General features: G+C 42.4%; 1 protein-coding gene across 6 annotated transcripts in view; it reads left to right on the forward strand.

Annotated features, from left to right (window-relative positions):
* The window catches only part of AHCYL2 (adenosylhomocysteinase like 2), a 207166-nt gene that overhangs the window by 147064 nt on the left and 32195 nt on the right, over window positions 1–27907 (forward strand). For all 6 annotated transcript variants that reach the window (XM_060196543.1, XM_060196544.1, XM_016188601.2 and 3 more), the window contains 6 exons: window positions 5552–5695; window positions 6148–6248; window positions 19340–19442; window positions 21435–21529; window positions 24010–24116; window positions 25586–25702. In XM_060196543.1, coding sequence (XP_060052526.1) covers window positions 5552–5695; window positions 6148–6248; window positions 19340–19442; window positions 21435–21529; window positions 24010–24116; window positions 25586–25702 — 667 coding nt within the window. The remainder of the gene's footprint in view (window positions 1–5551; window positions 5696–6147; window positions 6249–19339; window positions 19443–21434; window positions 21530–24009; window positions 24117–25585; window positions 25703–27907) is intronic.

The following is a 27907-nucleotide window of genomic DNA, read 5'->3' on the forward strand; positions in this document are numbered from 1 at the left end:
AAAAAAGGAACTGCTGAATAATATACTCTGTGTGCTATTCTTCTCCCTTTCAAAATTCTAAACATAAGTAAAAACTTTTTAATAAATGTTTTATCTCTATTCATTTACTGGGGAGAGATAGTTAGAAATCGATAGGGAAGTGGGTAATATATAGAGAGAGAGACAGACACCTGCAACACTGCTTTACCACTCACAAAGCTTTCCCCCTGAAGATAGGGATTGGGAGATTGAACCCTGGTCCTTGTGCATTGAAACATATGCACTCAACCAGGTACACTACCACCTGACCCTGTAAAAAGTCTTAAACAGCACCTTCTGCACCCCATAAAGAATTTTAGTCCGTGCTCCCAGAAGGATAAAGAATAGGGAGTCTTAAGTCTCTGTAAGAGAAATGCAAATAAAGACAACAATGAGATACCACTTCACTCCTATGACAATGTCATACATCAGAAAAGGTAACAGCAGCAAATGCCGGAGAGGGTGTGGGGTCAAAGGAACCCTCCTGCACAGCTGGTGGGAATGTCAATTGGTCCAACCTCTGTGGAGAACAGTCTGGAGAACTCTCAGAAGGCTAGAAATGGACCTACCCTATGATACTGCAATTTCTCTCCTAGGGATATATCCTAAGGAACCCAATACACCCATCCAAAAAGATCTGTGTACACATACGTTCTTAGCAGCACAATTTGTAATAGCCAAAACCTGGAAGCAACCCAGGTATCCAACAACAGATGAGTGGCTGAGCAAGTTGTGATACACACACACACACACACACACACACACACACACACACACACACATATATATGAATACCACTCAGCTATAAAAAATGGTGACTTCACCATTTTCAGCCGATCTTGGATGGACCTTGAAAAATTCATGTTCAGTGAAACAAGTCAGAAATATAATTTCCTGGGGACCAAGTGGTGGTGTACCTGGTTGAGTGCACATGTCACAATGCACAAGGACCCGGGTTTGAGCCCCAGGTCCCCACCTGCAGTGGGAAAGCCTTACAAGTGGTGAAGCAGTGCTGCAAGTGTCTCTCTGTCTCTCTCCCTCTCTATCTCCCCCATCCCTCCTGATTTCTGACTGTTTCTATCCAATAAAAAAAAATAAAGATAAGTTTAAAAAATAATATATAATTTCCTCAATAAAAAAAAATATATATATATATATATGCAACAGGGGGCCAGGCAGTAGCACAGTGGGTTAAATGCAAACAGTATGAAGCACAAGGACCAGTGTAAGGATCCTAATTGAAGGCCCCGGCTCCCCACATGCAGGGGGGGTCACTTTGCAAGCGGTGAAGCAGGTCTATAAGTGTCTATCTTTCTTTTCCTCTTTCTGTCTTCCCCATCTCTCTCGATTTCTCTCTGTCCTATCCAACAACAACAGCAACAACAAGGGCAACAAAATGGGAAAAATGGCCTCCAGGAGCAGTGGATACCTAGTGTAGGCACCAAGCCCCAGTGATAACCCTGGAAGAAAAAAAAAAAAAAGGGAGTTGGGCGGTAGCACAGTAGGTTAAGTGCAGGTGGTGCAAAGCTCAAGGAATGGCGTAAGGATTCCGGTTCAAGCCCCTGGCTCCCCACCTGCAGGGGAGTCACTGCACAGGCAATGAAGCAGGTCTGCAGGTGTCTTTCTTTCCCCTTTCTGTCTTCCCCATGTCTCTCTATTTCTCTCTGTCCTATCCAACAATGACAACATCAATAACAATAATAACTACAACAATAAAACAGCAAGGACAACAAAAAGGGAATAAATAAATATTAATATATATATATTACAACCAGTATAATATCAGGTTTCATTTGGTGAGTGACTACTTAGTTTAGACCAGACGTTGCACTATTCACTTTACTTACACTATCTTATTTGAAATCTTTTCAAAATTTCTTGTCTTTGGTTATAGTCAAAGATTATACATTAAAAGCATATACCATAGCCATATGAAAAGAAAAAAACTCTAAATAGTCAATCTTGCAATTAGTCATTTCATGTCTGACTCACCTACTAGACTGAAAACTCCATGAAGGTAAATACAGTTCACATCTGTCCTGTATCCCCAGTTCTTAGTCTGTGCCCGGTGCCTGGTGAACATATGATAAACATTTATTGAATGAACTGAATGTGTGAATGAATTAGCTGCCCTATTAAAAAGGTTTCAGTATCTCCTCTATTAAAAATTTTTTTTCAAATATTTATTTATTTATTTTCCCTTTTGTTACCCTTGTTATTTTTTATTATTGTTGTAGTTATTATTGTTGTTATTGATGTTGTCATTGTTACATAGGACAGAGAGAAATAGAGAGAGGAGGGGAAGACAGACAGGAGGAGAGAAGGATAGACACCTGCAGACCTACTTCATCACTTGTGAAACGACTCCCCTGCAGGTGGGGAGCCGGGGGCTCAAACTGGGATCCTTATGCCAGTCCTTGTACTATGCACCACGTGCGCTTAACACACTGCGCTACTGCTGGATTCCCCTCTATTTTTTAAAAAAATTTCTTTATTGGGGAATTACTGTTTTACATTTGACAGTAAATACAATAGTTTGTACATGCATAACATTTCTCTGTTTTCCATATAACAATACAACCCCCACTAGGTCCTCTGTCATCCCTTTTGGACCTGTATTCTCTCCCCCCCACCCCAGTCTTTTTTCTTTTTTTTTATCTCCTCTATTTTATACACCCAGAAACAGAGGTTGTCTGACACTATAACCAAAAACCTTTCTGACTCTAGAGCACTATATTTTAATCACCATTGGGGCAGCCTAGGAAGTGGTACAGTGAATAAAGCACTGGACTCACAAACATTAGGTCCTGAGTTTGATCCTGGGCATCACATATGCCAGAGTGATGCTCTAGTGTGTGTGTTCTCTCTTTCTTTCTTTCTTCCTTTCTTTCTTTCTTTCTTTCTTTCTTTCTTTCTCTATCTATCTCTATCTCTATCTCTCCCTCCCTCCACCCCCCTCACTCAAAATCTCTCTTTTATTCAGTCTTATAAATAACTACAGTTTAAAAGACATAACACCACTGGAAAACACTCAATTGCTAGGAAAAGCTTTGAAATTCAAGAATCTTCTGAGTATGAAACACTTTATTCAAAACCAGCTACTCTATAAAATTGGATCCACATTAAGGATGGCCACTATATTTTTATTCTCTGGTGATAGAATCATGGTTCCCTTAAGCTGCTAGGTCATAATCAGCCATTCCTGGGTATTGATTAGTGAAACAGCTGACTTCCAGGGAAGCAGTTTCTGCGCTCTGTTGCCAAAGGTACTTTGAGCTCTCAGTCGTTTTAGGAGGGAGCTCTGAAAACTTTGTGTACAGATTAGCTCCTATTAAGAACAAAAGTCCCTTTGGGGATTTACCTTCACCTCCCTCAGTGCCCATGTTCATTCTTGTTGCCTTGTGTTAGGACTTTGCTCCAGGGCAGTTTTTTCCAGCTATAAGAGAGCTACTCGGGCCACTGCTGCCTACACACTTTACAGTGGCCTGCCTGATTAGCTGGGCAAGGTCAGACTTGCCTTTTGCAGCCCTCCTAGAGCTACACCCTTGGCGAAGAAATCCCAGAAATGCCTTAATGCTCTGGATATAAGGAGATCAGGGCACGGTAGACCCGAGAAACTCTCAACTTTTGCAACTTTGTCCTCTTAGAAGTGTTGGAAGTATTCTTACCTCCTTGGAAGATAAATAATGGTATATAGGCAGTGCTGTATGTCCCCTAACCACTTCCCAGCCCCCAACACCATTCTACCCCCCCCAAAAAAAAAATCTGGGTGGGCAAAAGAGCCCACTTGGATAGCTTGCTGCTTTCCCGTGCTCCCGCCCAGGTTTGAGCCCAGCCTCCAATATATCAGAGGAAGCTTTGGTGCTGTGGGATGTGTATCTCCCACCACCACCCCCATCCCCCACTTTCTTCTTCCCTCTTTGAAGAATGCTTAGGGAGAAATCATTCACAAAAGTTAAAAACATAAATCAGCTGTGCCGTGGCACACCTGGTAGAGCACACATGTTACCATGCAGAGACCCAGGTTCAAGCCTTGAGTCCCCACCTGCCAGTGGGAAGCTTCGAAAATAGTGAAAAGCACGTCTGCAGGTTTCTCTCTCTGCTTCTTCTCTATCTCCCCTCCCCTTTTCAGTGTCTCTCTGTCTTGTCAAATTAAAAAATATAATAGGGGGCAAGGCAGTAGCACACTGGGTTAACCACACATAGTGCAAAGCTCAAGGATCCCAGTTCAAGCCCCCAGTTCCCAACCAGGGGGAGGGGATCACTTCAAAGACATGAAGCAGGTCTGCAGGTGTTTATCTTTCTCTTCCCCTCTCTGTCTTCCCCATCTCTCTCAATTTCTCTCTGTCCTATCCAGCAACAACAATGGAAATAAGATGGCTTCCAGGAGCAGTGGATTTGTAGTGCAGGCACTGAGCCCCAGCGATAAACCCTGGAGGCAATATATATATATTTTCTAAAAACATACAAATCAAAGGAAATTAAATCACTCTGCAAAAAATCAACAGCTACAGTTTTATATGAAAACCAAAAGACCTCAGCAAAACAGTGGTCTAGCACAGTTTCTACCTTGAGTCATAATCACAACTTTTAGACCTTAGCTCTCTAGCATATATTGTGAGGTGGATTTGTTACCAGAGCATTTCATTAGACTAAAAGAGAGTTTCTCAGCTTCTTTGAGAATCCAAAATGCCTACATAGGACCACTGATGCCTGCAAGAAAGAACTTCATTGTCAGTGTCTAATTGGGCCTACGTAGACTCATTTTTCAGCATCATTAGAGCCAGTCTTTAAAAAGAAAAGAAAAAGAAAAAAGCCCTATTATGTCAGACACCTTTTGTGTGTTTTGTAATTGCTTTCCCAGGAGTTTCTTGTTTTCAAGTTTCTTGTTATCTATTCGGTTATTGTACTAAAGCCCAAAATTACATCAGACTTTAAGCAGCAGACAGAGCAGAGTAACCAAGAGCTCAGAAAAGGCCCATGTCAACAGTGGTCATGAGCCTTTGTTAAGAACTTTTACCTGTTGGTGGCATGGTGGGACCTCTCTTTTTGAGTAGTCAAAGACCCCTGCATGTTCTACAGACAGATGTCAAACTAATGCTTTCCAGGAGGAGTGTCTCTGTCTACTTCTCTCAGCTTCTCCTTCTGATAATTGAGGCAGGGACTTACCAGTGTGTGAGTTTGCATGGTACCAGGTCATTAGAGAAGCCGCAGTTCACTGTGTGATCTACAGCGTTAGAAGAAATCATTGTTTTTGATCAGAAGAGAAAACACAAGTAGAACCTGAACTGGAGTTGGCGTATTGCACCAAAGTAAAAGACTCTGGGGTGGGTAGGGGGGAGAATACAGGTCTAAAAAGGATGACAGAGGACCTAGTTGTATTATATGGAAATCTGGGAAATGTTATGCATGTACAAACTATTATATTTACTGTCGAATGTAAAACATTAATTCCCCGATAAAAAATTTTTAAAGTAAAAATAAATTCTTTTCTCTGAGATTTTTTTTTTCTATTATTATTCTGTCCTTCCAGCGGCTTCATATACAGATAGCTCTGATGATGAGACTTCTCCCAGGGACAAGCAGCAAAAGAACTCCAAGGGAAGCAGTGACTTCTGTGTCAAGAATATCAAACAGGCAGAGTTTGGACGAAGGGAAATTGAAATTGCTGAACAAGGTAAAGAAAGAAAGTCCCTTTTCCTTCTTAAACTGCCTGTGTCTTTTTGTTTATGATAATGATAATCTATTTATATGGATTGGGGTCTAATAGCTTATGAAACAATTGCAGTATGATACATGGCCTTACATATTTAATTTATTTATTGGGTAGAAACAGAGAAAAGGGAAGAGAGAAAGAGAGATACCTGCAGCACTGCTTCACCACTTGTGAGGCTTCTCCCCTGCAGGTGGGGACCAAGGATTTGAACTCAGGTCCTCACTCATTGGCACATGTGTACTCTACTGCAGGGACATCCACCCAGTCCCCAGTGTGATAGTCTGAGTTCAGGACATAATCTAACAGAAAACCTGATCAGGGGAAGGATCTTAGCTCTCAGAGAGTGAGCTTTTCTGTTATTTTATTTCATCCCCCCCCCTCCCTAACATTGCTGTACATGTTGGTCTTTTCAGAAATGCCTGCCCTGATGGCTCTGAGGAAGAGGGCCCAAGGAGAAAAGCCACTGGCTGGAGCCAAAATTGTGGGTTGCACACACATCACTGCTCAGACTGCTGTGAGTCCTTTTCCTTTCTCCAGATTAGTTGGTTAATAATCGCCACCGGTGCTCTATACCAGTATTCATTCCTTCAACACAGTAAAAATAAATAAATAATTAAAAAAATCATAGGCCACCAGCTACTAGGTGTTTGTACCCTGCCAAGCACAAGGTTGAGAGCAAGTATAAATTCATTCATTCCCATAGTGACCATGTAAAGCAGGTGTCCCTGTTTCTAGTTTATCAGTAAGGAAACTAAGGCTCAGAGAGCTTACATAATTTGTCCAAGGGTACACAGCTAACAAATCACAGAATCAGAATTTGAGCCTCAAAGTATCTGTCTCCCAAGATCATGCTTTCTCCACTCTGCTGCCTTGATTCCCCTTCCCTTCCTAGCACCGTCTGTCTCTACAAGGTGACTGTTTTAGGCTGCTTTCAGCTACAAATAAAGAGAAAACTTGATCCAACCTGGCTGCTACAGAAAAGGAGCTATTACATTACCTAGCAGGAAGTTCCCAGTTCAGGCAGACTTCAGATGCAGAGAACCTCAGGGCTCCAGTTTCAGCTGTCCATGACTCTCCTGGAGCTACCTCCTCATACTTGCTTTATCCTCAGACCAGTAACCAGACAGGCCTAGGTCTTCAGTTCATCACAGGCTAGCATGAAACAAGGAACCCCTTCCCAGAAGTCCTCCAGGATATGCCATTATGTATCATCACACAGAACTGGATGACATGCCCCACTCATCCTAGAAAGAGGACTAGGACAACCATGACTGACTTAGAACAATAGTCCTCACCCTATCACACTCATTGTCCCTTTTTATTTAAAAAGGTTTTTTTATTATTATTATTCTTACAGTGCATCATATTATTTTGAAATGAAGATATGGTGGGAGGGGGAGATAGTTTAATGGCAATGCAGACTCTAATGCCTGACGTTCAGGGCCCCAGGTTCAATCCCCACACCACTATAAGATAGAGCCGAGCAGTGCTTTGGTTTAAAAAAAAAAAATTCAGTGGTCCAGGAGGTGGCACAGTAGATAAAGCATTGGATTCTCAACCATGAGGTCCCAAGTTCCCTCCCTGGCAGCACATGTACCAGAGTGATAGCTGGTTCTTTCTCTCCTCCTATCTTTCTCATGAATAAATAATTTTTAAAAAATCACATATGGCATATCTATGTAAATGCCATTTAAAAATATTTTTAAAATATGTATTTATTGGATAGAGACAGAGCAGGGCTACAGAGTTGAGATAGGTGGTCCAATGAAATTTGGGGGTAGAGGCAAGATAATGCATTTTTTTATATTTATTTTATTTATTTATTCCCTTTTGTTGCCCTTGTTGTTTTATTGTTGTAGTTATTATTGTTGTTGTCGTTGTTGGATAGGACAGAGAGAAATGGACAGAGGAGGGGAAGACAGAGAGGAGGAGAGAAAGCTAGATACCTGCAGACCTGCTTCACCGCTTGTAAAGCGACTCCCCTGCAGGTGGGGAGCCGGGGTTCAAACCAGGATCCTTATGCCGGTCCTTGTGCTTTGTGCCACCTGCGCTTAACCCACTGCGCTACAGCCTGACTCCCAATGCATTTTTTAAAAAACATTTTTAAAGTATTTATTTATTAATGAGAAACATAGGAGGAAAGAGAAAGAGCCATGCATCACCCTGGTACATGTGCTGCTGGGGATTGAACTCAGGACCTCATGCCTGAGAGTCCGATGCTTTATCCACTACACCACCTCCCAGACCACAAGATAATGCATTTTTAAGAGGTGAGAAATTATCTTGATTGATTGAGACAGAAAAATTGAGAGGGGAGAGGGAGATAAGAGGAAGAAAGAGGGGACCTGGTGGTGGTGCAGTGGGATAAGTGCACATGGCGCAAAGTGCAAGGACCAGCTAAGGATCCTGGTTCAAGCCCCCAGCACCCCACCTACAGGGGGGTTGCCTCACAGGTGGTGAAGCAAGTCTGCAAGTGTCTATCTTTCTCTCCCCCTCTCTGTTTTCCTGTCCTCTCTCGATCTCTCTCTGTCCTACCCAAAAACAACAACAACAATAATAACAGCAAAACGATAAATAATAAGGACAACAAAAGGGAAAAGATGGCCTCCAGGAGCAGTGAATTCATAGTGCAGGCACCAAGCCCCAGCAATAACCCTGGAGACAAAAAAAAAGAGGAAGAAAGAAACACCTTTAGGATTGCTTTACCTCTCATGAAGGGTTTTTTGTTTTGTTTTACCAGAGGTTTATGGTGATATGGGGATTGAACCTGGGGTTTTGTAGCCTCTGGTTTGAGAGTCTCTTTGCATAACCATTGTGCTGTCTCCCCTGCTTGTCTTCCTTCCTTCCTTCCTTCCTTTCTTTCTTTCTTTCTTTCTTTCTTTCTTTCTTTCTTTTTCTTTCCTTCCTTCCCTCCCTTCCTTTCGTTCTTTCTTCCTTTTTTACCAGAGCACTGCTCAGCTCTGGTTTATGGAAGTGTTCTTGTCCTCTACACCACAGCTGGGGACCCCCACAGCTGAGGATCCCCACAGCTGGGGACCAGGGACTTTGAACTAGGGCCCTTGAGCACTGTAACATGTGCATTCTACCAGGTGCAACACCACCTGGCCCCTGAGAAATTATACTTCTACCCCAGTGATAACCCAAGAGGAAAGAAAGAAAGAATGAAAGGAAGGAAGGAAGGAAGAAATTATGCTTCTTTAAAAAAAATTTATTTTCCCTTTTGTTGCCCTTGTTTTTTTTATTGTTGTAGTTATTGTTGTTATTATTGATGTTGTCGTTGTTGGATAGGACAGAGAGAAATGGAGAGAGGAGGGGAAGACAGAGAGGAGAGAAAGAGACACCTGCAGACCTGCTTCACCGCCTGTGAAGTGACTGCAGGTGGAGAGCCGGGGGCTCGAACTGGATCCTTACACCAGTCCTTGCACCGTGTACCACCGGTGCTTAACCCGCTGTGCTACCACCTGACTCCCAGAAATTATGCTTCTAAAAAATTCAGAAGCTTGTAAACCAAGATCACCTCACAAACAAACAAAAAAAGATGTCATAGGTATTGGGTTGCCAGTTATAATGAAACCATACCTGGCAACTGGTGTGCTAAAGAATGGTCTGGACTCTTGTTTAGTTTTAAAAGATCCAGGTCAGCTATATGATTAGATCAGCTTTCAAAAGAATGTCTCCTGACTCACAGCTTGTACCTGACCACATACCTCTCCCTGAACAGCAGACCAATACTGTTAGCATCTTCACATGAGACTTTTTGGGGTTATGTTTGCTCTTAGGGAAGGGGTACTTGGTAACTGTCTAAAGCTCATATAATAAATTGAAAAGCCATTCTTGTTGGAGCAGGAGTCAAATGTTCTTTCCAAGGCAAAACCACTCTTGGAAACTTTTTTGGGGCTTCTCCAGTTAGGGATATGAGACTCTAGAAAAGTGACTTTAAATAGTATGAGACTACAGAGAAGTGACTTTAAATAGTAAGTACTTCTATACTGTCTCATGTTGCTAAATTCTGTCTAGTTTTTTTTTTTTTTTCACTTCCTGGCTTATTGAACAGTGCCACCCTCAGAAGCTCCTTTCCATTTATTTTTTCCTAGATTCAATAGCCAAAATTAGTTTACAGATTTCAATATTTGATTTCCTCACCACATTTTCCCTTAAAATTGTCTTTTGTGTAATCTTAAAAAAAAATGTATTCCAAAAGTAGTCTGGGTTTATTTTTAAAGATTCAAACATTACTATAATGTAATGTAGAAAAAGAACCCCCTATAACCCCATGCTCCAGAAATAAATCGCATAGCTAATGGTTTCCTGGCTGTGGTTCTAGTAGACTTGGTTATGTGTCTGTTTTCAGGTGTGTTTCTATAGTTCTTTCCAGAATCCCTGCTACTCCAGACTGGCTGGATTCAAAGTCTGTGTAAACCAATGTCTGAGCTCCATTCTCTTCCTCTCCTCCCCTTTCCTTCTTCCCTCCTACCTTTTCTTCTCTCCGCTCTTGCTTGAGCTCTGATAGCCAGTAGTCTTGATTCATAGTTCTTTGAACAGTCTTTATAATCTGACTTTTGGTTCTAATTTTTTTTTTCCTCCAGGGTTATCGCTGGGGCTTGGTGCCTGTACTATGAATACACTGTACCTGGCAACCTTTTTTTTCCCCTTTCTTTCTTTCTTTCTTTCTTTCTTTCTTTCTTTCTTTCTTTCTTCATTTTATTGGATAGGACAGAGAGAAATTGAGAGGAGAGAGGGAGATAGAGACAGACAGAGAAAGATAGACACATTCAGACCTGCATCACTACTTGTGAAGTGATCCTCCACAGGTGGGGAGCTGGAGGCTCAACCAGGATCCTTGCGTGCGTCCTTGGGCTCCGTACTATGTGTGCTTAACCCAGTGCGCTACCACCCAACCCTTAATTTTTCTAGTTACTTTATATTGCTCTGTAGGTAAGTCTCAGCATCATTCTTTTGTTTAACAAATTTAAGTTTTGGTTGTAGGACCAGCAAAATAGCTCACTTGGGTAATGTACTGCTTTGCTATGTGTATAGCTTAGGTTCAAGCTTGGTCCCCACCTTATTAAAGGAAGCTCAAGTGCTGTGATCCTCTCTCTGTCCACCTGTCTCTCTAGCTAAAAAACAAAACAAAAAGAATCTTGGCTGCTGGGGCCAGACAGTAGTGCAGTGGGTTAAGCACACATGGCGACAGTGCAAGGACTGGCATAAGGATCCCGGTTCGAGCCCCCGGCTCCCCAACTGCAGGGAGGTCCTTTCGCAAGCAGGTTTGCAAATATCTATCTTTCTCTCCCCTTCTCTGTCTTCCCCTCCTCTTTCGATTTCTCTCTGTCCTATCCAACAATAACAAAATGGAAAAATGGCCACCAGGAACAATAGATTCATAATGCAGCCACTGAGCCCCAGCAGTCACCCTAGAGGAAAAAAAACACAAACTTGGTTGTAGAAGTAAATAAGTTATTTAAGATAGCAAGAGAAAAGGGCTCAGGTGATGAGAGGTAGTGAGGACTAGAAATTAAAACACAGAATTCTGCCATTAACTTATTAGGTGGCCTTGCACAATTGAGATTAGCCAAATTTATTGGAGTTGTGGTCAAGTATTTTTAAATTAGCATTTTTTTTCAAAGGAGGAGAGAGAGAAAAAGAGAGAGCACACCAGAGTATCACCTTGACATAGTTAATACTTAAGATCAGACTCAGAACCTCTGTCCTGCAAGGCCTGCATTTACTGCTGTGCCATCTCCCTAGCACACATTAGCATACTCATTAGACATTTTTACTATAAAATATTCAAAAATACAAATCACTAAAAATGAAAATCCCCACTACCCAAAGTTAACTAGGAGATTACCACAGTGATCAGGCAATTTTAAGGTAAACTTTTTGACTTAAGCTTTAATCTTATTAAGAGCTCTTGAGGCTAGAAGATAGCTCAAACCAGCCAGCACACATTGCCATGAGTGTAGCCTGGAGTAGAGCCCCAGTACCACATGGGAATGTCACGGCAGCAGAGGAAACTCCAGTGGGGTGTGTGTGTGTGTGTGTGTGTGTGTGTGTGTGTGTGTGTTCACAACAGCAGAGGAAACTCCAGTGGTGTGTATGTGTGTGTGTGTAAGTAATAGAAAGAAGTGAGTGGTCCTAGAGGTGGCGCAGTGATAAAGCTTTGGACTCTCAAGCATGAGGTCCTGAGTTCAATTCCCGGCAGCACATGTGCCAGAGTGATGTCTGGTTCTTTCTCCTCCTATCTTTCTCATAAATAAATACAATCTTAAAAAAAAAAAGAAGAAGAAGAAATAAAAAATTGATTAGGGGTTTGGGTGGTGGTGTACCTGGATAACCATACAAACTACAGTGTGCGAGGACCCGGGCTTGAGCCCCTAGCCCCCACCTGCAGGGGGAAAGCTTCACAAGTGGTGAAGCAGGGCTGCAGGTGTCTCTCTGTCTCTCCTTCTCTATCCACCCTCATTCTCAATTTCTTTCGTCCTATCAAATTAAAGTTAAAAAATAAAAATACATATATATTTTAAACAAAAAGAAAGAAGTGATGGTATGTTGAAGGAAAAGCAAGCCAGGAATCCAATTTTAAAAATATTTTTTCAGAGCCAGGTGGTGGCGCACCTGGTTAAGCACACACTACATTGCACAAGGGTTCAGGTTTAAGCCCCTGATTCCCACCTACAAAGGAAAAAAGCTTCACGAGTGGTGAAGCAGGGCAGCAGTTGTCTTTCTGTCTCACTCCCTATCTCCCCCTCCCCTCTCAATTTCTCTGTCTCTATCTAAACAAAAAAAGTTAAAAAACAAAAATAATTTTTCAAAATTAGGAAAGAACATACTTGTAGGCGCATTGCTGGTATAGGGAAGGGAATATTCTTTCTAAATCATGTGAGAGTAAGTTGCCAGTCTGATGCTAATTTGCCCACAAATACTCATGTCTATGTTTTCCACCAGCAAGGACATTTCCTGTCTGACTACTACAACCACTAAAAATTAGGAAATTGGGGATTAAGGAGATGGTTCAGTGGTTGAACACACGACTTAACATACCTGAGGTCCTGGGTTCATTCCTCACCACTGCCATTTGCCAGAGCTGAACTGGTTCTCTGGTCTCTTTCCCTCTTTCATAAAAATATGTAAATATAGGGGCTGGGTAGTGGTACACCTGGTTGAGTGCTCCTGTTAGAATGTTCAAGGACCCAGGTTCAAGCCCCCGGTCCTCACCTACAAGGGGAAAGCTTTGCAAGCGGTGAAGCAGTGCTGCAGGCGTCTCTCTGTCTCTCTTCTTCTCTACCTCCCTCGCCTCTCACTTTCTGACTGTCTCCATCCAATAAATAAAGATAATACAATTTTAAAAATGTAAATATTTTTTTCAGTTAGGAAATTAAATTCATTATTACTATCTGACCTTCACATTCTATTTGAGTTTCACAAGCTGTCTAAATATTTTTCACCTTTGAGTTCCCTTTCTTAACCCAGGAATAAGTTATTTCTCCAAGGAGCTCTGGTTCCTTTTAGCTAATTTGAATACTGGTGTACAATTTGCTACTGAAATATCATTGTCCCTGGATCCTCTTTTCATTATGTTTAGAAAATAATTGCCTATTCACTTTTCACATATTTCTTTTGCTCCTTTCATGCCTTCCTGCCCTTGTGGGACTCTAATTACATATGCATTAGACCATGTAAGAATACCCCGAAACTATTGGAGACTCTGCTCTCATTTCCCCTTACTCTTTTTTTTTTTCATTTCTGTGTTTGTTTGATAGGGTTTTTTTTTTTTTTTGTATTATTTTCCCTTTTGTTGCCCTTGTTGGTTTTTTTAATTGTTGTTGTAGTTATTATTGATGTCGTCATTGTTAGATAAAACAGAGAGAAATTGAGAAAGAAGGGGAAGACAGGGGGAGAGACAGATAGACTCCTACAGACCTGCTTCACCACCTATGAAGCGACCCCCTTGTAGGTGGGGAGCCGGGGGCTCAAACCCAGATCCTTCCGTGGGTCCTTGCACTTTGCGCCACATGCGTTTAACTCGCTGCACTACGGCCCGACTCCCTGTTTGATAGTTCTTATTAGCACTGCCTATCCTCACCTCCACTAATGCCTCCTCAGATATTCTCATGCTGACCAAGAGACTGTTGGAGGATTTCTGGTCCCTTAAATTATTCTCTGTTGGACTGCTTTTATGGTTTCTGTCCTTCCACTGAAATTCCCTCTTTGTTCATAGAGTTTGATTATCTGTTTTGACTAGATTCTTTAAGAGAAGCATACTAATCCCGATTAATTTACAGTCCTGTCTGCTCAGACATCTGCTTTTTGCAGAGTTTGGGCCTCTTGAGTACTCTGTTTCTCAACAATGGGCTATTTTTCATGTTTGCATGTCTTGAAATTTTGTATTGCTTGGTAGTATACTAGCTTCCATTAATGACATGAATTGTACTGAATTTTAGTTCTGTAGTTCTTTTGTTTTAATTAATTTATTTATAAAATAAAAAATATTGACAAAACCACAGGGTAAGAGGGGTACAGTTATACACAATACCACCAGAGTTCCTTATCCCATCCCCTCCCTTGAAAGCTTTCTTCTTCTTTTTTTTTTTTGCCTCCAGGGTTATTGATGGGGCTTGGTGCCTGCACTGCGAATCCACTGCTCCTAGAGACCATTTTTCCCATTTTGTTGCCCTTGTTGTTGCACTTGTTGTAGTTATGATTGTCATAGCTATTGTTGTTGTTGGATAGGACAGAGAGAAATCGAGAGAGGAGAGGAAGGCAGAGGGGGAGAGAAAGATAGACACCTGCAGATCAGCTTCACCGCCTGTGAAGCAGCCCCCCTGCAGGTGGGGAGCTGGGGGCTCGAACCAGGATCCTTACGCTGGCCCTTTTGCTTTGTGCCATGTGCACTTAACCTACTGCGCTACCGCCCAGCTCCCAGCTTTCCTATTTATCCCTTTGGGAGTATGGACCCAGTATCATTATGGGATGCAGAAGGTGGAAGGCCTGGCTTCTGTAATTGTTTCTGTTCTGAACATGGGCATTGGCAGGTCGATCCATACTCCCAGCTTATCTCTATCTTTCCCTAGTAGGGCAGGGCTTTGGAGAGGTGGGTGTCCAGGGTACATTGGTGAGGTCCCCTGTCTGGGGATGTCGAGTTGGCATCATGGTAGCATCTGAAACTTGACGGCTGAAAAAGCATTAAGATATATATATAAAAAAAAAAAACACTGTTTAATAGTCAGGAACCTAATGGCAAGAGTATAGCAGATGTCAGATTTGGGGTCTCCATTTTGGAAAAAGCTAGTAGGTCTATTTTAGGTATACTCCAGGGGGTTCATAATTTTACTAGTTTTTGCCTGAGCCTGACAGCTAACGTGCAGGTCGGCCAGAGGTATTGTCTGGGGAGATGGTGTCAGAGTTGGAAATAGGACTAGAAAGCTGGATGAGGGTAGAGAGTAGCTCCCAAATATGGGGAAGGTATATAAGTATCATTTTTTTTATTTCTTTATTGGGGAATTAATGTTTTACATTCAACAGTGAATACAATAGTTTCTACATGCATAACATTCCCCAGTTTCCCATATAATAATACAACCCCCACTAGGCCCTCTGTCATCCTTCTTGGACCTGTATTCTCCCCACCCACCCACCTCCCCCCCAGAGTCTTTTACTTTGGAGCGATGCGTCAATTCCATTTCAGGTTCTACTTGTGTTTTCTTTTCTGATCTTGTTTTTCAACTTCTGCCTGAGAGTGAGATCATCCCATATTCATCCTTCTGTTTCTGACTTATTTCACTTAACATGAATTTTTCAAGGTTGTAAGTATCATTTTATGGTGTCTTTTTTTTTTTTTTAAGGTCTTTCTACTTGCTTGCTGTTTTGGGTCACTGCAAACTATTGTGCACGTTTGCTTTAAGGTGTATATTTCCCCCTAACTTACGGGTGCATATGCACATATGTTCTGTCTCAGGGGACCTGGTCTGTATCTAGGTTCTGTGTTTGTTAGGAGGTGCACCACCTGATATGGAATTGAGGAGTCCTGTGAGCTAGGAAAGGTCTCACCAGAGTGCTGGAGCTGAAAGGGTTGACATTATTTTTTAATTTATAAGATAGAAATATTGATAAGACTACAGGATAAGAGGAGTACATTTCCACACAGTGCCCACCCCCAGAGCTCTATATCCAATCCCCTCCCTTGATAGTTTCCCTATTCTTCATCCCTCTGGGAGCATGGATCATTGTGGGGTGCAGAAGGTGGAAGGTCTGGCTTCTGTAATTATTTCTCAACTAAACATTAACAGGTCATTAACAGGGCATTAACAGGTTGAGCCATACTCAAGGGTTGACATTCTTTTTGTTGTTGTTGTTGCCTTTGTTGTTTTATTGTTGTTGTAGTTATTATTGTTGTTGTTATTGATGTCATCATTGTTGGATAGGACAGAAATGGAGAGAGGAGGGGAAGGCAGAGAGGGGGAGAGAAAGATAGACACCTGCAGACCTGCTTCACTGCCTGTGAAGCGACCTCCCTGTGGGTAGGCAACTGGGGGCTGGAACCGGGATCCTTATTCCTGTCCTTGGTCTTGGTTCCATGTGCGCTTAACCCACTGTGCTACTGCCTGACCCCAAAGGTCAGGTGTCTCTGGACACAATCCGCAGTGAAACATGTTGAGGTGGTACTGGTTGCATTGATTTGTTTGAGCTCAGCCGATCCGTATCAAAGGGTATGGATTGAATGAAACATGCAGGAAGATAAACCAGTTCTGCAGTTCTGCGCAGCATTGGACTGCAGCTATGTTGTGATTTTGGCATAACCCTCAGTCATTGGCTGCTTTTGCCCATGCTTGCCACAGAGGGCGCTCTCTTCAAATACCTGCTGGACTCACAGTGAGGGCAAATACAGTACTTTTTTTTTTTTTAATTTTAACTTCTTTTTTTAAAAATATTTATTTCCTTTTGTTGCCCTTGTCGTTTTATTGTTGTAGTTGTTATTGATCTCGTTGTTGTTGGATAGGACAGAGAGAAATGGAGAGAGGAGGGGAAGACAAAGAAGGGGAGAGAAAGATAGGCACCTGCAGTCCTGTTTCACCGCTTGTGAAGCGATTCCCCTGCAGGTGGGGAGCCGGGGACTCGAACCAGGATCCTTACACTGGTCCTTGTCCTTAGCGCCACCTGCGCTTAACCCGCTGTGCTACCGCCCGACTCCCCAGATACAGTTCTTGCATCTTCTGGTTCAGCTTGAATTTTACACCTCTGTAAGGACTGAACTTTTTAAAAAAATTTTTTATTATCTTTATTTACTGGATAGAGACAGCCAGAAATCAAGAGGGAAAGGGGCGGTAGAGAGAAAGAGGGACAGAGAGACATCTGCAGCACTGCTTTACCACTCCTGAAGCAGGTGGGGACCAGGGACTCGAACCTGAGTCCTTGTGCATTGTAACATGTGCGCTCAACCAGGTGCACCACCACCCTGTCCCACTTTTTAAGTGTGCCTGCCTCTCCCCTCTAAATCCTGCCATGTGTGCGCAGTGGGTTTTGAGCCAGAGGGATTTTCTTGTCCACCTTGGAGGTAGCATATCTTTCTGTGTATCCGTGCAGAGTTCTGGACCCTTCAGTGTTTCTTGCCACTGTCCTCAGGAGCAGAGAGCTTATGCCTCTACCTGCCACCGGAAGCAGTGGGTCTTGACTGGTCGCTGGCAGGCATAATTCCTGCTCATCTTCCTACCGCTGAAAGCTTGTGCTTCTTAGGAGGGAAGGTTGTGTTTGAGCCCAGTCCCTCAGCTCTCTCCTTCACTCATTCTGGTGAGCACTGGGCAGAAGTACTTGGAGCAGAGCTAGTGTTTGAATCTGGAGCTAAGAGCAGCCCCACTCACACTTCCCAATGCAGCTTTACAATTTCATTAAAAATTTAACTCATTTTTTTATTGTCGTTGTTGTAGTTATCATTGTTGTTATTGATGTCATCATTGTTGGATAGGACAGAGAGGGGGAGAGAAAGATAGACACCTGCAGACCTGTTTCACCGCCTGTGAAGCGACTCCCCTGCAGGTGGGGAGCCAGGGGTTCGAACCAGGATCCTTATTCCATTCCAGTCCTTGTGCTTTGTGCCACCTGCGCTTATCCCGCTGCGCTAGCACCCAACCCCCAACTAATTTTTTTTTTTTTTTACCATTGTGATGGCAGTTTCCTCTTCTTCCCATGCTTTGCCAAGAATGAAACAGTGTTCCTTCTCTTTAAAAACAAAAACAAAAACAGTCACTCTCTGGGACTCAGCTCACCTGGTGCCTTATACCCCAGCTCTATGATGAACCCTAGAAAAGTCATAGCTGTACAGACCGTCAGCTTTTTCCCATTAGGGTGGAAGCTTTGCTTGCAGCTTTCTACATCTGAAGAAGAAGAAGCAAAACTGTATATCGGTGGATGTTTAAATATTTTGTAGGTGTCAGGCGTTGGCACACCAGGTAGAGTGTGTCTGTTACCATGCACAAGGATCCAGGTTCAAGCTCCAGTCTCTGCCTGCAGGTGGAAGCTTCACTAGCAGTGAAGCAGTGCTGTGTGTGTCTTCCATTCTCTCTGTCTTCTCCATCCCTCTCGACTCCTTCCTCTCTCTCTCTCTCCCTCTCTCTCTCTCTTTCTCTCTTTCCTTATCAAAAATAAGTCTTAAGAAAGTTTTAAAAATTGTTTTGGATCTGAGATTTATAGTTTAATTTGATTTTATGGGGTGGTCACACAAGTGTGTTAAATAGATGAAAGTATAGCACTCAGCTTCAGTCTTGCACTCAGCTGCTGCCTCCCCACCCCACCCCTTCTCTAGGCCCTGAGGACTGTCTGTATAGCTTGAAAATCACTGGCCTGGGGCCTGGGCGGTAGCACACTGAGTTAAGCGCACATAGTACGAAGCACAAGGACTGACACTAGGGTCCCAGTTCAAGCCCCCAGCTCACTACTTGCCAGATGGTCTCTTCATAAGCGGGGTACAGTCTGCAGGAGTCTATCCTTCTCTCCCCATCTCTATCTTCCCCACCCCTCACAATTTCTCTGTCCTATTCAATAAAAAGTAGAAAAAATGACCACCAGGAACAGTGGATTCATAATGCAGGTATTGAGCCCCAGCGATAACCCTGGAGGCAAAAAGAGAAAAAGAAAAAGAAGGGGGCCAGGCGGTAGCACAACGGATTAAGTACACATGGCACAAAGCAAGGACTGGCATAAGGATCTGGTTCGAGCCCCCAGCTCGCCACCTGTAGGGGGGTTGCTTCACAAGCGGTGAAGCAGGTCTGTAGGTATCTTTCTCTCCTCTCTGTCTTTCCCTCCTCTCTCCATTTCTTTCTTCATATCCAATAATGACATCATTAATAATAACAATAGTAACCACAACAATGTTAAAACAACAAGGGCAACAAAAGGGGGGAAAAAATAGCCTCCAGGAGCAGTGGATTTGTGGTGCAGGTGCCAAGCCCCAGCAATAACCCTGGAAGTGAAAAGAAAGAAAGAAAGAAAGAAAGAAAGAGAAAATCTCTTGCCTCAGCTATTGTTGACAAACTTTCTCCTAGTCGAATACATATACTTAATCTCCTTGCCCAATTGTTGGTCTCACCTGGTGCTTTCTGTCTGACACAGGTGCTCATGGAGACGCTGGGTGCCCTGGGGGCACAGTGCCGCTGGGCCGCCTGCAACATCTACTCCACACTCAATGAGGTGGCTGCAGCCCTGGCAGAGAGTGGTAAGAGCCTGCTCCTCTGAATTGTCTCTTTTCTTACGCCCCATCCCTCCAGAGCACTACTAGCTCAGGTTTATGATAGTGTTGGAGATTGAACCTGGGACCTCAGAGACTCAGGCATGAAAGTCTTTTTGCACATCCATTATGCTGTCTCCCCAGCCCTCCCCTATTCTTTCAGTCTTTTTTGCTAAAGTAAAGCTCTCACAAGTTCTGTTGGTTCTCTCTCTATCTCTCTCTCTTTTCTGGAGCACTGCTTAGCGCTGGCTTATTATGTGTCATTTGGTGCCACAGGCATGTAAGTCTTTTTGTATCAACATGCTGTCTCCCCTGCATGTGATGAGCCCCATAAAGAATTTTGGTCCATATTCCCAGAGGGATAAAGAATGGGGAGTTTCCATGGTCCGGGAGGTGGTGCTGTGGATAAAGCATTGAACTCTCAAGCATGAGGTCCTGAGTTTGATCCTTGGCAGCACATGTACCAGAGTGATGTCTGGTTCTTTCCCTCTCTCTTCCTATCCCTCTCATTGATTTAAACAAAAAAAAAAAAAAAAAAAAAAAAGAATAGGGGCGTTTCCAATGGAGGGGATGGGAAACAGAACTCAGGTGGTGGGAACTGTATGGAATTGTACCCCCTACAATCTTGTTAATCATTATTAAATCACTGATAATTTTTTTTAAAGGAGTGGTCTTGGAAGAAATTGACCCCTGTTCTTAATGAATTTGGTTTTTCTCTGCTCTCTGGGGAACTTTCTTTTGTTTTATAATCACTTTTTCTATCACAAGTCACCCCTCATGTGGAATGCTTTCTTGTTAGTGACTGCTTTGCCTTGACTCACTAATGTCAGAGCACCAGTGCACACTCTTCACTATCTGGGGCCATGCAGGTAGGGGAGAAGTGCTTTTGTCACAGTTCTGTGCTTCCACTGGGTTTTTTATTTGTTTTGTTTTGTGTCGTCTCCCCCCCCCCCCCATTTTCTGCAGTTGGCTTGGTGTTTTCTGCTCCAGCAGTAAAAAGAACTTGACCTGGCAGATTAATATTTAATCACAATGATCACTGGTACTTGAAGGATGAAAGAGATGAGAAATTTGGACTTTTCCAGTTTCTTGCCTTTACCTAGAACATAGATTCAAGAGTTCCATACACTTGTTTTAAGTGTATTCCCCCAAGAAATACTGGGGGGCTCTCCAGTACACAGTGCCTTCAGCATCTTTGTCCTCTCATCTACATTCATTCATTTAAAAATGTTTATTTGTGTATAGAGTGCATAAATATTAAAGATATACCCACCTAATGGTACATGTACATTCACTTCTCTTTTTTTAAACAACTGCTTACTGATGTACTACTCTAAGAGCTGTAAGAACAAACCAGTGTCTTTGTCCTCAGAATCTTCCACTGTGGTTAGGGAAAGAAGATGCACCTATAAATAATGCTGATCAAGGGCACAAATGATCAGTGCCATGACAAGTCACAATCCACATCCCATATACAAGCAAGGGGCTTACAGAAGTTCAGATTCCTTGAGAGATTACTTCCTGCTGAGTTAGTCAGGCTTCACTGAACACATGGCATGTAGCCGGACCATGAAGTGTAACAATTTTAACAGATGGAGAACAGTGCAAGGGTTTCCTCCAGGAGTGGGTGGAATAGCTAAAGAAGCCAGAAAGAGCAAAGTGTAATTGGGAAATGGTGAGAATTCAGCCAGCTAGATCAGGAAGCACTTATTTCTGATCTTTTTTTCTTTCCCCCTCTTTATTTTTATTTCATTTTCTCCCTCTAATATTCTTGGCATCCACCAAACTCTGGTTCCTCTTTGTCCATTTTTCTGTGGCAAGAACAAAAATTATCAGGCTAAAAACAGTACTATTCAGTGAGGAAAGTCAGTCCAAGGACCACAGCAGAATAAGAACCGGTAGAGCTGCAGGAAGCCATCGTCTGCTAGCCGTACCCCAGGTTCAGCCCCTTAATGCTTTCTCTTTGCTCTTTCTCCTCAGGATTTCCTGTCTTTGCCTGGAAAGGAGAGTCAGAAGATGACTTCTGGTGGTGCATTGACAGATGTGTAAATGTGGAGGGCTGGCAGCCCAACATGGTGGGTTACATTCCAGAGAAGGCTGCAGTGGTCTGGGAGAGGGTTTCTCAACCAAAAACACATCCTGTGATGTGTCTATATTTCTAGCAAAAATTGATGAGATGCTTCTGCTAAGGGGACCCCACATATATCAAACCACTTTATAGTCTCAAAGTGCTGTAACTTGGGGTGGAGGAGTGCAGAATTTAGAAAAGTGTTCATCAACAGCATAAAATAAAATAGCTGATTAAAAAGCGTGATGACTGGGTTACCATCCCTTACCGCTAGTCACCACCAGTGCTGATAATCCAGATGTGCATATCCGCATGCCCATACACAGCTCTGGCGCTGCTTAGCTTGCTCTCTACACTTACAGTCTACACTTGTGCTAAACCGGAAGCAATTCCAAGTTGAATTTTCTTCTTTCTTCATTCCCTACCTTTAGAAAGACAGTGGATAAAATTCTAGGTTTGCTTTTTTTTTTTGCTTTATTTATTATTCTAATTTTGTTATTTTTTAAAATATCAAGTTCTTGCAGGCTGATGGCACATTTGATTTGCAAAGAGAGGCCAAAAGCTATACAAATGATGAGATATGTCTGCATATAAATGAAAAGAGAAATGAGGTTCTTGGCTGATAATAAGAGAGTGCAGGGGGCTCTCGTCCGAGCATTGCTTGCTGCAATCCACTGGCACTCAGCAGAGAGAAGCAGTCTCTAGAGCTGTGATTCAGGTCACACTGCACCAAGTGCAGGTTGAAGAAGCTGCACTAAAGCCTTCAAAGCCTTAAAGGGGAGGGAGGGATTGACTATCATATGAGTCAGCTCATTCCAGAAAAGTTGAACAGTGACAGGAGGGAATCTAACTGACAGACACTAAAGATACTGGGGAGGAAAGTGTCTATTGAGAATAAAACATTAATTTTATAGCATGAGCATAGGGAGGGACTAGGTTTGTCCCTGGAGCGTTTATGACTGCCAGATCAGCATAAACTGCTGGGAAGGTTGATGAAGGAAGATGAGAATAAAAACAGTTGCCACCCCAGAAAACCAGGATTCATCCCTCTTTGGCTATGTCAAGATCTGGTACTTTTCCTTGCTTTCCAACCTTCAGAAGAGAATTTGCGGCAGTAGAATATGCACTCATGTTCACTAAATAAATGTGAGGGATAAAACTGGCTGGCAGAACTAAATGCCTTTGTCACAAGGGAAAATATGCAGGAATGATATGATTCAAATCACAACTTCCAGTTTCTCTCTCTCTTTTGACCTGTAATCTTTTATGCAACTAGGGACCCAAAACTGCAAGAGAAAGGTCCAGGAGGGATTTCATACATGCAGAAAGGGAGAGAGAAACCTGAAGGAAACTTCTTATTGCTCAGAACTGTTCTGGAGGGAGTCTGCTGGAAGAACATGGAGCAATGATAGAGTGGGAGTCCTGCCTTTAATCCCTGCTCTCAAGTCAGATTAAGTTAAAGTCAGAGAAAATAGATCAACTAGAAAAGGAAAGGGGAAAAAAAAAGAAATTAAGTGGGAGACAGTAAGATTGGAGAAGCTGGTGCATCCAGGGGTGCAGAATGGCGTCCTTGCCCCTTGTAGTCCTGTGGGTCACTGGTGGGACTACAGACTGTGCAGTGGGCCAGTAGAGGGCAGCTCAGTTTCATGGGCCCTCCTGAGATCATGGGCACAACAGTTCAGCAAGTCCTGCCAAGCATTTCTAACAGCTGGGTGAAGGGCTCAAGTGGTTGGCTCCAACAGCCCAATCGTATTCTCAGCTGCTCTTTCTTGACTTATTTATAACTCTGACACTTTCCTCTGCTGACAAAAGCTCCAGTGGGCACAGCATTGTGTTTCTTTCTTTGTAGTCTCGACCTGAGGCAGTGAAGTGCTGCTCAGAGGCACGCATGCACACCTACATGCTGCACAGAGCCTGGTTATTTTTAATGTGGTTAATCGAGGGTGTGAGGTTGTACCAGGCAAAACCCTACATTGTTGCCTGCTGCTGTGGGCAAGAGAGTGGATTAATGCAGAGCATTTTTACAAGCCATTGTTTTGGGAAGGAGACTAATTATCTTGCTTTATTTAGACTGAATTTTGACTGCATAGATTTAAAGTTCTGAATTTTACCAATGGAAGAGGTATTAACATCAGTTCTGTGCTATCTGAATACCTATTGTCACACATTCACAAGCCAGTGATCTAGATGACAGCTACTTGTCCACACTTGTCCCAGCTACTTGTGCATTTTATTATCTTAGGTATTCATGTGAGAAGGTCACTTGGCTGTGAGAATTAAAATTGACCTTCCATCCATCACTGTCTTTTTACTTCAGTGTAATCATGGCTTTGTATTAGACTGGCTTTTAGTTACTCAACATAACCATATAGGAAACCTGAAATTTATAAATTGACAATTTGAAATGGAACCACGAGACCCAGAGAAAGTACTGGAAGCCCAAGCCTTCAGCAAAATAGATGACATTCTTGGTGTTTGTTACTGTAGATCTTGGACGATGGAGGAGATCTTACTCACTGGATTTATAAGAAGTATCCCAACATGTTTAAGAAAATCAAGGGCATAGTAGAGGAGAGTGTTACTGGAGTCCATAGGTAAGATCTGACAAGGGCATACGTGGAGGTTTTTTTTTTTTTTTTTTCTTTATGTAATCATGTACCTTTTAAATGCATTGTGTTCAAAATTGGAACCATTATAAGATGACAAGATCTGAGTCTGCACTCTATTTTTTTCTATCTTTCTCTCCCCCTCTTTGTCTTCCCTTCCTCTCTCCATTTCTCTCTGCCCTAACAACAAGAGCAATGGCAACAATAACAACAACAAGGGCAACACAATGGGAAAAATGGCCTCCAGGAGCAGAGAATTCATTGTGCAGGCACCGCATAAGAAGGAAGATGAGTGGTAGACCAAATGTTGTCCTTGTGTCTTCTAGTTATTCTAACAATGCTGGAGTGTTTGCCTTGTTGAAACCAGGTCATTAATACAGCAGGTATTTATTGAACTTCTCCAGTGAGCCAGGAACCACCCTAGGAACTGTGTTAGGGCTCTAGCAAGAAGCAAAACAAAACCAACCCTGAGCGCTCATGGAGTCTGAATTCTGGTGTAGAGAGCAAAGATTTGGGGTTCAGTTTCTCAAAAGAGCAACAACCATCTGAGTAGAATTAAACTCATTTCTGTTTACTTTTCTTCCCCCAGAAAGAACTGAAACTAGGAACTGAAAGCTTGGAATTAATTCTACTTTTTGTAATATATTATTATTTTTATTAACATACAGAACTGTGGGTTATCTGTGCCTTCAGATTCTTATAGATGAATTTTGCATGAGGCACTGAATTTTGTCAGTTGACTTGATTTAAGATTAAACTTCTACATATAGACATATATATTTGTATGTATATTGACATGATAAAATTGAGACTGCTGAAGGTTGAAATTACTGCATTAGGGGATGAAGGAATACTCTTTTTAAATGGGAAATAAAATTAAAATAAGCAATTAAAATGTTTACACTTTAGTCCATCAATGAAGAATTTTTCCCTACATTCCCAGATCTCATTCATATGAGAATGTGATAAGAAACAAAGCAAATGGTTTTGAAGAAAGAATTAAAGAAATAAACAGCAGGGGGAAAAAAGAAACAAAGCAAGGAAAAAGATAAGGTGAAACCAAATCAGTCTTTATCAGCGAATCCAGGATACTATGGAGGGAGGGGGAGGTTAAAAGGGGGCTGGGAAGCACTGTGCCTTAGCATGGAAAGAGATGACACTTTAGTGGTGGTAAGGTGTGTTGGCACATATTTGGGAAGATGTGAAATTGTACCCCTGAGGCAGCAACAACCTTGTAAAACAACAATTTTCTAGCAAAAATTAAAGCAAAATTTCCAAACTGTATATAGATTCTAGAAAGATCTTGATTTATCTAGATACATGAAAGGGGGATGAAACTAGCTGTATCTTGTGCACTTCTGTCTAGTCCTACCAACTTATTTTTAGAGTTTGAAGTGAAACTGGCTGTAGAACATGACAACTCATTTTTGTCTGTTCTTGATTTCCTTCACCCTCAGACTGTACCAGCTCTCCAAAGCCGGGAAGCTGTGTGTTCCAGCCATGAATGTCAACGACTCCGTCACCAAACAGAAATTTGACAACCTCTATTGCTGCCGCGAGTCAATTCTTGATGGGTAATGTTTCATTGTCTTTGGGGCACACTTGAATTGTTGAATTAAAGTTCTGAGTTTTTTGTTTGGGATTACTTTAGGGAATGGCTTCATGTACCCTCAGTGCTTTTCACCCAGAACACTTCAACCACTCTTGTAAGCAAATCCATTTCCGCATAGAAATCAGACTCACCCCCACTTTTTTGGTGGCAGAGCTACGTATCTTTGGAAAAAAGGTACCTGGTGTCCCTATTCTGTGTCCTATTGCCAGTTCTTAAGCTCCAACTAACTACCAGATAATTCTCTGGCCATCTGGAAAGCTGTCATGGGCAAAGAGTCAACTCCCAGAAGCATTTCTGGCTTTTCAATTCTGTGAGGACTGCAAGTTTGACAAAATCAAATACTGTGTTTTCCACTACCTAGTTTCTGGAGTTTGGGAGAGTCTTTCATTATTGCTGGAATGACTCAAAAATCCTCTTCATAAAGCCTTTCAGTTGATCTAGCATCTTGCCAAGTGACATAGTTTCAGTTGTGTATAAGTTGACAGAAAATCAAAAAAGGGCATCTGAGTCACTTGGCTATCCAATCTGGACCCCAGTCAGTTGTGACATCAAAGGCAGTGGAGCCAGAAGGAAGGACCTTGGCCTGACTCTTGACTCTGTCATTTATTAACTCTAAGTTAGTATGTAACCCCACTGTACCCATTTCCTCATCTGTCCAATGGTCATGGTAAAACTTACCTCACTGAGTTATTGTAAGAATTAAATGACTTAAGGTATATGCCCTGCTGTTTAGTGTTAATTTCCTTGCCCTTATTTCTAGAATACATAATCAATTCTGATGGTGAGTTAGATCACAGGGGAAACTTTTTGCTTTGAATCTTTTTATTGGTGGTGGTGGTGGGGGGTGTTCAGTGCAAATTCAAACTACTTTTGTTATTACTCTTTTGTTTTTACTGTTACCAGCAATAATATTTATTGTAACATGTATATTTTGATGATGTCTTTTTTAAATTTTTATTTATAAAATGGAAACACTAACAAGACCATAGGATAAGGGGTACAGTTCAGCTCCCACCACCAGAAATCCATATCCAATCCCCTCCCTTGATAGCTTCCCTATTCTTTATCCCGCTGGGAGTACGGACCAAGGGTCATTATGGGGTGCAGAAGGTGGAAGGTCTGGCTTCTATAATTGCTTCTATGCTGAACATGGGTGTTGGCAGGTTGATCCATACTCCCAGCCTCTCTCTCTCATATATATATATTTATTTATTTATAAAAAGGAAACACTGACAAGAACCATAGGATAAGAGGGATACAACTCTGCATAATTCCCACCACCGGAACTCCATATCCCATCCCCTCCCCTGATAGCTTTCCTGTTCTTTATCCCTCTGGAAGTATGGACCCAGGGTCATTATGGGGTGCAGAAGGTAGAAGGCTGGCTTCTGTAACTGCTTCCCCACTGAACATAGGCATTTCCAGGTCAATCCATACACCTAGCCTGTCTCTCTCTTTCCCTAGTGGGTCAAGGCTCTGGGGAAGTGGGGCTCCAGGACACATTGGTAGGGTCATCTGCCTAGGGAAGTCTGGTTGATCATCTGGAACCTGGTGACTGAAAGAAGAGTTAGTATATAAAGCCAAACAAATTGTTGACTAATCATGAACCTAAAGGCTGGATTAGTGCAGATGAAGATTTGGGGGGGTCTCTGTTTTATAGATAGTTGGCCTATTTTAGGTATATTCCAATGGGCCCATAACTATACTAGTGTTTTTGTTTGTTTGTTTGTTTGAGCTTGACATATGATATGCAGGGGGACCCAAGTTATTGTCTGGGGAGATGATATCATGGCTGGAAAAAAGACCAGAAAGCTGGATCGGGGAAGAGAGTAGCTCCTAAATATAGGAAAGGTGTATGAATATTGTTGACTGTAAATCTCATCAATTTGTTCTGATCTCAGGCCCATATTCAGCTTAGGAGCCTATGTGACCTCTGTATCCCTGTAGATCTGAGCTCACATTCTGTGGTCATGAGTAGGCTCATTCCAAACTGCCCCAATTTCAGAATCCATCTTCCTCAGGTGGAAAATAGAGTATGTTGTCCAGCCTCCCTTTGGAGGCTGGAACATTCTCTACCGTGGTTGATCCATGTTGAGGGCAAGGTCCTATGGGGGCCCACAGAGGGGTCTATTGTGTTGTTCCTTATAGAGATGATCAGTAACAATGG

The sequence above is a fragment of the Erinaceus europaeus genome, chromosome 8, assembly GCF_950295315.1.
Source record: "Erinaceus europaeus chromosome 8, mEriEur2.1, whole genome shotgun sequence".
Lineage (NCBI taxonomy): Eukaryota > Metazoa > Chordata > Mammalia > Eulipotyphla > Erinaceidae > Erinaceus > Erinaceus europaeus.